The 12399-nt window shown below is 45.7% G+C and overlaps 1 protein-coding gene across 10 annotated transcripts in view; it reads right to left on the bottom strand.

Moving 5' to 3' along the window:
* The window catches only part of LOC122557942 (potassium voltage-gated channel subfamily KQT member 1), a 682968-nt gene extending 673489 nt beyond the window's left edge, over positions 1-9479 (bottom strand). For 5 of the 10 annotated variants that reach the window (XM_043706180.1, XM_043706184.1, XM_043706186.1 and 2 more), the window contains exons 1-2: positions 8025-8778; positions 6363-6796 (exon numbers count right to left, since the gene is read on the bottom strand). In XM_043706180.1, the coding sequence (XP_043562115.1) occupies positions 6363-6733 (371 nt within the window). In that variant the 5' untranslated portion in view covers positions 6734-6796; positions 8025-8778. The other 5 variants (XM_043706183.1, XM_043706187.1, XM_043706188.1 and 2 more) reach the window with 5 other exon arrangements.
* Positions 9480-12399: the final 2920 nt, after the last annotated feature.

Below are 12399 nucleotides of genomic sequence, written 5' to 3'. Positions count from 1 at the left end.
CCTCATCAATCCTCTTTGTTACTTCTTCAAAAAACTCAATCAAGTTTGTGAGACATGATTTCCCACGTACAAAGCCATATTGACTATCCCTAATCAGTCCTTGCCTTTCCAAATACATGTGCATCCTGTCTCTCAGGATTCTCTCCAACAACTTTCCCACGACTGACATCAGGCTTACTGGTCTATAGTTCCCTGGCTTGTCCTTACCACCCTTCTTAAACAGTGGCACCACGTTAGCCAACCTCCAGTCTTCCGGCACCTCATCTGTGACTATTGATGATACAAATATCTCAGCAAGAGGCCCAGCAATCACTTCTCTAGCTTCCCACAGATTTCTGGGGTACACCTGATCAGGTCCTGGGGATTTATCCACCTTTACCCGTTTCAAGACATTCAGCACTTCCTCCTCTGTAATATGTCACCATTTATTTCCCTACAGTATATATCTTCCATATCCTTTTCCACAGTAAATACTGATGCAGAATGCTCATTTAGTATCTCCCCCATTTTCTGAAGCCCCACATAAAGGCTGCCTTGCTGATCCTTGAGGGGCCCTATTCTCTCCCTCGTTACCCTTTTGTCATAGAGTGATAGAGTCATAGGGATGTACAGCATGGAAACAGACCCTTTGTCTTAAATTTTTGTAAAAACTCTTTGGATTCTCCTTAATTCTATTTGCCAAAGCAAATATGTCCCCTTTTTGCCCACCTGATTTCCCTCTTAAGTATACTCCTGCTGCCTTTATACTCTTCGAAGGATTCATTCGATCTACCCTGTCTATACCTGACATATGCTTCCTTATTTTTCTTAACCAAACCCTCAATTTCTTTAGTCATTCAGCATTCCCTATACTACCAGCCTTTCCTTTTACCCTAACAGGAATATACTTTCTCTGGATTCTCGTTATCTCATTTCTGAAGGCTTCCCATTTTCCAGCCATCTGGAGTAATCCAGATAATACTGGAGGACCTCCTTTTTAAATTTCTGCCTAACTCTCTGTAATCTCCCTTCAGAATCTCAACTTTTTCCCTTCCTATGTCGTTGGTTCCAATGTGGACAATGACCTCCTGCTGGCCCCTCTCCCCTGTGAGAACATTCTGCACCCTCTCTGAGACATCCTTGATCCTGGCACCAGGGAAACAACACACCATTCTGCTTTTTCTCTGCTGGCCACAGAAACGTCGGTCTGTACCTCTGACTACAGAATCCCCTAACACAATTGATCTCTTGGAACCCAACGTACCCCTTGTTGCATTAGAGCCAGTCTCAATACCAGAAACTTGGCTGTTCGTGCTACATTCCCCTGAGAATCCATCACCCCCTACATTTTCCAAAACAGCATACCTGTTTGAAATGCGTATATCCACAAACGACTCCTGCACTAACTGCCTACCTCTCTTACCTTTCCTGGAGTTAACCCATCCATGTGGCTGTATCTGAGACTTTCCCCCCTTCCTGTAACTGCCATCCATCACATACTGTTGTTGTTGCAAATTCCTCATCGCTTCTAACTGTCTCTCCAAACAATCCATTTGATCTGATAAGATTCACACCAACAGCATTTATGGCAGATATAATCCGCAGATGATAAAAGCCGGGGGATGAGGCTGGAACAATACAGAACTTTGATTGGCAATAGCTGTGCAGTTCTGATTTCCACACTATAGGAAGGTTTTAACTGCACTAGTGAAGAGATTTACCAAGATGTTGCCTGGAATGAAGCATTTCAGCTATGAAGAGAGGAGAAAGTTGAGGAGGGTCCTGATGCAGGTGTATATGTTTATGATAGAAAACAGCTATTCCCCTTAGTTGAATGGTCAAGAAGATAGGGAATACTTTTAAAGTGAAAGCCAGGCGGTTTAGAGGAGAGTTGAGAAAATTGTTTTGCAACCAAATGATGGTGGGTATCCAGAATGCACTGCCTGGAATGATAGTTGAATTGGGAAACCTCACAACCTTTAAAAAGGACTTGAAGTGTCATAACATTCAAGGTTCTGAGCTGAGTGTGGGAAAATGGGACTAATGTAGCTAGTAGTGTACTTTTTGTGCTGCAAACTTGATGGGCTGCAGGGCCTCTTCTGTACTGAATGATTCTATAACTTTATATAAAGTCTCACAATGCTTTGGCTGATGGACATAGAATTTGGAGGTTTATTCAAGAATCTGGAATCACTACCAACAGTGACAAAGAAATTCTGTGTTTGCCTGCATATTCCAGGCTTGACCTTGATCAAAATACTTAATCCCAGCCAATTGCTCAAATATATATTTCTAATCAAAGGCATAATGATATATCCAAAGTACTGATTGGCACATTGTCATATTCATAAAGGCTGTCTGTCGTGGGTTTCCTTGAAATAGGTTTTGTTTTTAAAAATAGCACCACACAATTCACCCTGTTTGTGATCGTACTGGAACCTGAAAGAGGAAAGATTTCCTTCGTACACTTTGAGACAATAAATTTGTTTCTAACTAGCAAGGGTGTGATGCCAACAGATAAAGTGAGATGTTACTGTTTGAAGGATGGCATAGAGAGTATGACATGTCTAAAAGCACTCATAGCTTAGCACTAGCTTTCTTCACAACTTTCTGCTGGTATGGGGGTCTCTTACATAACAGGTACACATGCATCAGAGGCATTTCTGTTGTTGGCAGATGTTCCCCTGGGCAGTGACAAGTAAGGAGAAAGACTGATCTGTCTCCAATAATTTAAACTGAAGATGGAATTGTGGCACAAAATCACACTAATACTGGATTTCAGTTTATTGCATGATATGGGGAGTAATGGAGACTGAATCATATTTCTGAGCTTGTGGGCATGGTATGCATACACACATATAAAACACAATTGCTTTGAAGTTTTCAAAGTCAAGGCTTTTGTAATGTTAGAGTTAATGGGCAGGTTGGAATGGCACTAAGGGATCAGACTGAGTGCACAATATTGAATAGATTTACAGCACAGAATGAGCACATTCAGTCTAACAGGTATATACTGGCATTTATGTTCCATAGGAGCTCCAGTCAAACTAATTAATTCAATTAAATTAGAAAGAAATCACACTCCTTTTCCCCTCATAACCAACTCTAACTTCTGCTTACACATTATCCAAGCCGGCTTCTCTATGTCTAGAAAATTGCATACTATTCTGGGTAACACAGAGGTCCTGGTTCCTTGAACAAGCTGTCAAAATCATTTTGCAGACTGTAGCATCACCAATACTTTGAATAGATATCAAAGCGTAGTTTGATTGTTGGTGTAAAGGGCAGATCCACGCTCCACAATCAGAATCTCTTCACATTGTTCACATGGTGGCTGTGACGGGGGGGGGGACTGTCGCCAACCTCCTTCTCCAGTGTCTTTGCAAAACAGATCTGGAAAGAATTGCAAGGCTGTATCTTGTCATATTTTGGCAAAGTGTCAAGTTTTGTCAATTTTTCGTGGATGGTTTTTCTCTCCATTACACTTGACATGTTTTATCATGCCATTTTAGTAAACTTGCCTCATTATCCATCTACCATGCCCCTATGGTGCCAATTTTCATTTGATACCAATCTGATTCCATCTCCTTAGGTATCCAGGGAGATCCTGGGCTCAATGATGCTGGTGCCTTCTTTAAAAAGCCATTGTGCACCCAGACAAGCACTGCCAGTCTGGAACTGTGAATGGTTCTTGACATCTGTTTCAGGCATGAAGAGAAGAGGGAAGTGGTGCCCGTTGTGAGGGCAGGGACCTGTTGGATGGAATCCTGCACAGGAGGGAAGTTCAGATATTGTAGGCTATCTTTGCCGCTTGCTGAAGGCTGCCTCCATGATTTGACTGAGGACTGCTGACAGCTTCCTGGCTTGTGTCAGAACTAAAGAACAAGGAAATATAGAAATCCTGTCGTGCTGGCTGGGGGCACAAAGCGCAAAGGGGCACAGTGAGGCAAGTCAGGGATGCTGTGGGCATCCAGATAAGGCTCATAGTGAGTGGGCACTGACAGAGCAAGTGAGCAGCCCTGAAATGCCAGTCTATGGGCTGGGTACCTGTCTCTACATAAAATGTCCTTCCTGCAATATTCTAATGAGAGGTGCCAGGCCATGGTGAGGTGCAGCACTGAAATGCAGGACGTTTACTGTAAACGCATCTGTAATGTACCATGATAATGTGGGGTGGCAGGCACAGTTCAGATGCCAGTGTCCATAGATGAAGGGTGTATGTGTGGGGCTGATGGGCATGGAGAGAGCCTTGAAAAGCTGTTGCCGAGAGTCCAGGAGGAGGTCCTGGAGGAGCAAGCACATCAGACTTTCATGTCAGTAATTGTCCACATGCCATTTCCACGGAGTGAGCAGTAGGGCATGGAGTTGCACATTCACAAGGTGAGCTTTGCAGCTCATGAGGCCGAGCAATAAAACACCTTCGTAGACAACTCGCCGCCTACCAGTAAGAACCTCATCTCCATGCCTGGAAATTCCGACATTGAGACAGTACGGACATCGCCCGATGTCTCACGCGTATTCTCTCAGATTTCTCACCACATCATTCAGGCCCCTCTCGGATTCCGTCTTTTTGTCAAGTTTCATCTCTAGAATCTCTGTATGGCAGGGTATCCTGCCCAGGAGCACACAGGAGCTGGTGCCAATGCAAGACCCTGAAGCTGCGTATCTATCAGAATATATCCAAATAACCATGTAAATACAGATGTCACGAACTATACATTAACTAAATTGCTGACTCCCTATACGCTTGATCCGAAATGTACCTTCACAAATGTTATGAATAAAGCATATTTTCAGAAAGTTTTGCTCGAGCTGTTCCCTGGCTGTGCTGGTCTTATATATGTGCCGCCTGATATTGCATTCTCCATGAACTGGGGAAGAGAAAGTTCTCCCACACCGACTCAGACCCTTACAGACCTCCCCGGATGGTAATCCTTTCTTGATTTTACCTTTCTAACATAAAAAAGAAACGATGCCATATACATCTCAACATGCAACGCAAGAAATGAAACTTCAAACATATATTCCATGTCTCAGTATTGAGTCTGTTTTGACAATATCTTTCCGACAAAGGGTGTTGCTTTTCTCAGTATTAGAATCGATGCTCCGGGATTGATGAGATGTCGAGTGATCCTGAACAAAATACGACATGAGTGGTCAACTCGAAACCACATTAACCTGCACAGACAGGTGCGCCGTTATTTCTGTCATCGCCGGCTAGACTTAGGCAATTTGAGCAAACTTCTGCTCAACATTTTCAATTTGCCACATAACCACCCACCCCACCACCCCTCCCCGTGTCCCTTTCGACTCTGCCTATCAAGATGAAATCACCTAGAGGAATAATAAAATCACTCAGATTAAAACTATGGGAAACAGAAAAAGATTCTGTCCATAACAACCTCGCTACGAATTGAAATGATCCGAGAGAGCAGATCCATTATGGATTTTCAGAAAGGGGGTTGATTGATATTGGACTGAAAACAATTGGAAGGTTCTGTTGAGGGGGAAGCAGTTCAGCGGGAATCTGAAGCTAGCTGTTTTCTGGAAGCTAACACCGTCACGTCTGTAAATTTATTGGAGTGGAGTTCAATTTAAGAAACGGATTCCCCTCTGAAATCATCGTGAAAGTACAGCCTGTGTTTCTAAGGCGCTCTGTACCACTGAGCTACACACCATTGAGCATATCTTGGCATATATTTCAGAAGACTAAATAAAACTAACGAATTCTGCTTATTCTGTAAAGCTGAGCCGATTCAAGCCAGTTCATAAACGGTTTGCTCCTGGCACCACCATTCCCAGGACAACACTTAGACTCCTGACCCCATCCCAAACCAATTCTGGGAAACGCGCCTCTAGCTATTTAAAGGTCTGCCAATAAACCATTGCTCAATTTCTCAACCTCTCCCGGCTTTAACCTCAAATCATGTTCGGAAATTTCTGAGAGAGCAATTTCAAACAGTGCTACCTCAACACGGCCTCAGAAAGTGTTCGAGCGCAAACAAGATTTAAACAACCCTCCTTCCTAGCTCAATTTCTCAATCTCTCCCGGCTTTAACCTCAAATCATGTTCGGAAATTTCTGAGAGAGCAATTTCAAACAGTGCTACCCCAACACGGCCTAGAAAACAGACCAACAGCTTGTTTTGTTGTTTTGCTTCAGAAAGTGTTCGAGCGCAAACAAGATTTAAACAACCCTCCTTCCTACCACCCACAACTCCAAAACAGATGTCACAACAAAACAAAATACAAACTCGCCGCTCTAAACATAGACCGGGTCAAAATCGAATGCTGGTATAATCCCATACCAGCAGAGGGGTCTTAAAACCAGAGCAGAGAAACATTATATGGCAGTTCTGAAAGACAATGGGAAACAGTACTTACACTGTGAAGTGGTAGATAAAACATTTCCAGCCGGTTGGACGTTCTAAGAAGTTGTAAGTTCTCCCCTGAATGTTGACTTTGGAAAAGAGGGGTTTGCGGCCGCTGTAAGAGGACATGTGTGCAGGCAAGGACAGAGCTTTCGGGGGAAGGTCAGGGTTAATGATCACCTCCGGCTGGCTGTCGGCGGCTTGGATCGGCGGGTTATTGTGGGTACTCCCCTCGGGACTGTTGCTTCTCTGCAAGGGCAGCGGGACCGGCTCGTACTGCGCGCTGGCCGCGTTCTCAGACATCTCCAGCATGGTCGATATGCGGGCCGAACCGCTCTTCAGGGAACCAGAGCCACTCCATCGCGACTTGACTTCCGAGGACATGGGTGTGCGGAGGGAAACGCAAGCAGGCAGTGTTGGAGCTTCTGGTCTTCAGACCGAGCACAACTGAGAGAGGGAGAGAGAAAGGGAGAGGGACAGTGAGGAGAGTGGGGACATGGGTCCAGGCAGTTTCACGGTACGGACAAGTGAACAGTCAGGACCTCTGAAGGTTCACATCAGGGATAGAGAGAGACCAAAATGACCGCGGAGACGAAGAGGCATCAGCTCTGAGATCTCTGATCTTGTACGGAGCCTGGAGGCAAATAACACCGAGAAAGCAGTGATCGGGAAGAATTAAGATGTGGACGTGAATAAAAAAAATTAAGGCAATTTTGAGAAACTGCAGATCCAGCGAGCAGGGCAGTAAGGAGCTTCTGAAGCAACAGCACAGGCACAGGTGTTTCTCAGCGATGTTGTGGGTTAGTACTGCTGCTGGGAATAAGGTGGAGTCAGTCCTGGGAGAGCACTCGTAGACTGTGGCCAAGGAAGAGATTTTAAATCAAGTGCAACACAGACACATACTCAAACACACACGTGGAGAGAAACGCATGCAGTCACAGACACAGAGATGTACACACAGGGAGATAAACACCGTCTCTCACACAGAGAGACACGCACGGCGAGAAATATACAGCTACATACCCAGAAGGGAACACAGACACACAGAGAAACAGACGTAGAAACAATCAGGTACAGACACACACACACATGCACACACGCTACCAAACAAACACGCAGACAATGGGATTTGATCAGAGGTGTGCACTTTCCAGATCTGAATCGCACAACTCTCGGGGAAGCAGTTATGAGCAAAACGAAACTTAAATCTCACATTGTGTACGATTTCTGGTTCCCTGCAATGGATAGGGAGGGCCATTTAGATATTTGGGCTTTTTTGGGGTTCGGGGGATAGGGAGGAGGGAACATTTCGAATGCTGGTGAATTAAGTAACTTTGATGCACACGGGAGTGTCGTTCCTGCGATCTGAACAGCTGGGAGAGGAGCTGCTGTCGCTGTCTGAGACTGACGGTGACAGGAGTGAAACCGTGGACCGTCTACTCGTCAGCCTGAGACTTGGGAGGGTGGAATTGGTCAGGATGGGTCGAGAGAATCTTCTGGCCCTTTCTCTAAACCCTCCTCTCCGCGCGTGTGAAAGTTTCAGCTCCCATTTCCTTTCTCTCTCTCTCTCTCTCTCACTCACACACACAGTCCTCGCTGTCACACCTCCCTAAGGGTGAGGAACCCAGTCAGAGAGAGAACGTCAAGAATTTTCAAACCACAAGCGAACACTTACCAGAGCAACCGCAGCCTGACTGGGTGCTGGCGATGGGGGCCGGATCAATTCCCCTCACCAACACCCCCAGTAGTCACCTCAACCTTCACCTCCCCTCCAAAAAAAATAACAAGACCTCTACTCTGTCTCAAAGCAACACGAACCACAGGTGACCCGGCGGAACCTCGTGGCTTTCTTTCATGTCTCCGATTGTAATGGTACCCGGGGAGGTTTGAGAAACTGGAGACAGCCGTCAAAAGGAGGAGGGGGGTGAAGAAAAGACACACTGGAAGGGGACCGGAGCCCGGACACTAGGAGGTCCGCCAGGTAGCCCGGAGGTTCCGCAGTAAAATCCCTAGCGCGAACCAGAGCGAGGAGAGCACCGTCCCTTTAAAAAGAGATCTGTCAAGAGTCTCGGAGGGCGTGCTCGCTAACCACTTTACGCTCCGAGTGTGCCTTGCCCCCTTTCTCGTTCACCTGAAACAAAAACCAAAAGGGAGGCGACTTGGAAAATTCTTGCCGGTGTTATCGGAACATCGTAAGCACGAGGAATTCAAAACATTGTGACAAAAGGTTCATATGGAAGCAGAGATATGCAAATGACAGCTCCTCGACAGACGGAGCTTTGTTGTGGTGTCTCTGGTGATACAGATAACGTTCAGAATGCATTTGCCCGGTCACTAAGGTCCAACACCCACCCACCCACCAGCCTACACAGGGTCCCCGGTATCTTCACTCCAGTTACCCCTCCCCTCCCCACTCTCCCACTCGGTCCTGAAATTAGTGTGACACCGCAAAGGGACAACTGCCTTCTTTCAAGGGGATTGTTTGCATTTTTCCTGTCATTAACAGTGGGATTCGTGTCCCTGAAAAGTTCGGTTGCGGAAAATCCCGTTTCCTCGGAGGCTCACTTATTACACAGAACAGGAGGAGTTCAGCTGAATCGCCGCTCCCCCTCGTCTCCTTTTACCTTAAAAGCGGAATTTCAGCCAAGTACCAGCCAGCCTCATCTCCATATAGGAATGACTGCAGCTCCCTATGGATTGGGATCAAACTGTAGCTCCCGTTTTAACCGGATCTCATTTAAAGCACTCAATTTTAACCTAATTCCGATTGCACTTGTCTTTTTAGACTAAAGCCTTACGTGCTTTTGTAACTTCAGTAAGGCATTCAGAGTGTTGAGGAGTTCAAGATTGCTGTCTGGGTCAACATCAAGTTCAGCGGGCAAGATGGCTCATTCACTGATCTCACATTCATTGTGGGAGATCTTACCTTCATTGACACGAAAATAATTTATAGAGCGCTTTTCATAAGGCTATCCGGAAGCGCTTTACACGTAATCATTTGGTGTTGAAATGTAATTACTCTTGTTATACAGGAACGACGGAGCAGACAGCAACCTGCTAATGACCAGGTTGTCATGTTTTACTCATTGCTGGTTCAAGGATGGAAAATGGCATGGGGTGGCCGCACTGTCATTTTCAAAAATAGTTCATTTAGATCTATTACCTGAGAGACCAGTTAGGGGCATTCATTTAATGTCTTATCTGAGAGCCAATGCGGCGTTTCGTCAGTACTGCACGGAAGTTGTGTTCCACTTTTGCAGAATGGAATGCACACAGTCTGACTCAAAGGCCACAACTGTCAACTGGGCCAGAGCGGGCATAAACAGTGACTGCTGCAGGTGGAGAACCTCTTCAGGAACGGTGGAGAATGTCACGTTTGGAAAGATTTGTCCTCAGGGTGCGGGTAACGCGACAAAGCTGTCTTCACAGAGAGTTGGGGGGAGCTGGGGGTAGCCCCTTCCTCAGATTATGACAATCCTTGCTGGGATGACTTCAAGGAACAGTACTGCTCAAATGTCCAATCAAAACAGGGAATGTTGGAATGTCCAGCAGTACCTGCTGAGAAAGAAACAAGAGTTAATGTTTCAGGTCAACAGCATTTGCATCAGAGCTGGGAAAAGTTCGAGGTTTGACAGATTTTAAACAAGGTCAGAAGTCACACCAGAACAGGTTATAGTCCGCACAGGTTTATTTGAAATCACAAGCTTTAAGCAAGTGCAGAACAGAAGGGGATGAGTGAGGTGGTGAACAAAAGGGAAGGTAAACGGTAACAGGGAACACTGGTGAAAAGCAGATAAAAATGGTAACGCCTTGAGTGGAAGAACACATGATGAGTCTTCACCTCTTCTAGGCCCCCACTTGCTGACAATTTCCAGCACTTTCCAATTTGATTTCAGATTTCCAGCATCTGAGTATTTAAAGATCGAATACGATCTGCTGGAATGGCGCAGGCTGAAGGGGCTGAATGCTGTACTCCTGCTCCTTATATTTTGTCTTTGTTTACCCATCAAGTTTAACCTGCCTTCTGCAGTTATTTATTTTCATCTTATTTTGTCGGAATTTAAAAAGGTTGACAAAGTAACGAAAAAAATTGTGGCTCATGTCAATGTCAGGGTGATGGAGGGGGAGCTAATTGTGATTCCATGCATTGCTGTTCTTGCCCTCAGTGGTAGACGTCTGAAGATAGGCCTAATTCCTGAAGAAGGGCTTATGCCTGAAACGTCGATTCTCCTGCTCCTCGGGTGTTGCCTTACCTGCTGCGCTTTTCCAGCAACACATTTTCAGCTCTAATGATAGGGGGAACAATACTGAAACTCGTGAGAATATTACCACGGAGATAGCAGCGCAGTGGGTTTGTCAATGGGCTGGTGAAGAGAGGCCTAGGCAAATGCTTCTAAGCTCAAATCCGATGGAAGCATCTTTTAACTAATTTCAGAGAAGTAAAACGCTCCTGGTGTGGTAAGCGTGAAGTGATTGTTGCTAAAACCCAATCTGGGTCAATATGAAAATCAGCCTGTTCTGTTTTGATTCTGAGGGAGGAACACTATCACTGCAGCAGATGAGCCAAGTTAGTTCACTAACATCCTCTCGGGAAGGAAATCTGCCAACCTTATGGTGTGATTCCAAATCCACAGTAACATCAGACCGTTAACTGCCCTCTGAAAGCACCTTGCAACCCAATAAGTTCAAGGGTAATTAGAAATGGGACAGCAAATACCGACGTTGCCAGTGATGCCTAACATCCTATGGGGAAATAAGAGAACAATCAACCAAATTATTTTTTTCTCCTGGATGGCATTGAGAGTCTTCTATGTTGTTTCACAACCACCCCCCCCCCCCCACCCCCCCGTCCCAACACCCCCCACAAAGAGCAATCATACTCTCGGTTTGATAAGAAAAGCTGCAGGGATCAGGTGAGACATTTCCCAGAGTCTGTCGACTTCTTTCGATGTCGAGTTGATCTGCCAATCGTGACCACCTCTCTCCTCCGCACCAAGGTGTTGAAGATGTGACCTCAGTTACGGTGGTACTGTGGGGCAGCCTGGGGCCATCCCTTGTGCAAGATGGTTATTACCTCGCCCTTGTGTGATGCAGATTTCAGCTGTTCCTTCGTCTACTGAAGCGTCAGTGTTGTCTAGCTCCTGTTGAGGTGGGAGCCTGCATTACCAGCAGCGTTGCGAACGGGACATAAACCCTGGGTAATTCTCGGTGAGCAGACTTGCCCCCAGTTAAAAAAAAAGGCTGTGCTGAGGAAGCATCCTTCAGGGACTCCTGCAGTGTTACCATGACTGGCCATCCGCATTTGTTGACTGTATGAGTCGGCACGATGGAAAGACATGGGGGGGGGGGGGGGGGTGGTAGAGGTGGACCATCAAAATAAATGAACCACCCTTTTCCTTTAATTCACTCGGAAATGTATTTAAAGATGTAAAACACACTGGGCAATATTTATAGGCAATGTAATTTGCAAATTATCTCCAACATCTGCCAGTCTGTTCCAATGAGATACAAAAAATGCAGCAAACACGAAAATGTTTGTGGGGAGTATCATATGCACAGAGTGTGGGGCTCACGAAACCACAAATGCGTTCCTGAGTCACCTGATGAAGGAGCAGCGCTCTGAAAGCTAGAGCTTCCAAATAAAACTGTTGGACTATAACCTGGTGTTGTGTAATTTTTTTAGCTTCGAAAAAAAAAGCAAGCCACACACTGGGTCTACTGTTTTTCAAGGTGGGCTTACCACTTTTACTTTTCTAAATTCCCTTTACAATCTGTAATGTAAAGCTAAAAGCGTCAAGATGCAGCGGGTAACGGGGCTGTCGGAAACCCTGTGCTGACACATTTTTGAAAGGTGCTGGGGTAGGATCCAATGTAATTGGAAAGGGCGCCTCTGGATAGCGCTTTAGGCTGACTGCTCCAAGCGGCACTATCTCTGGCTCTGCACGATCACGGAACACTAAGTCTTGCCACAGAGCAAATGACCTGAAATCGTTACAGATCAATTCGTTCGCAATTTATCTCCATCACTGCAAACGACAAAAAGGGGGTTA

The sequence above is a fragment of the Chiloscyllium plagiosum genome, chromosome 16 (assembly GCF_004010195.1).
Source record: "Chiloscyllium plagiosum isolate BGI_BamShark_2017 chromosome 16, ASM401019v2, whole genome shotgun sequence".
In the NCBI taxonomy this organism is placed as follows: Eukaryota; Metazoa; Chordata; class Chondrichthyes; order Orectolobiformes; family Hemiscylliidae; genus Chiloscyllium; species Chiloscyllium plagiosum.
The sequence above is the reverse complement of the archived record's forward strand: the minus strand, read 5'-3'. Positions and strand labels throughout refer to the sequence as shown.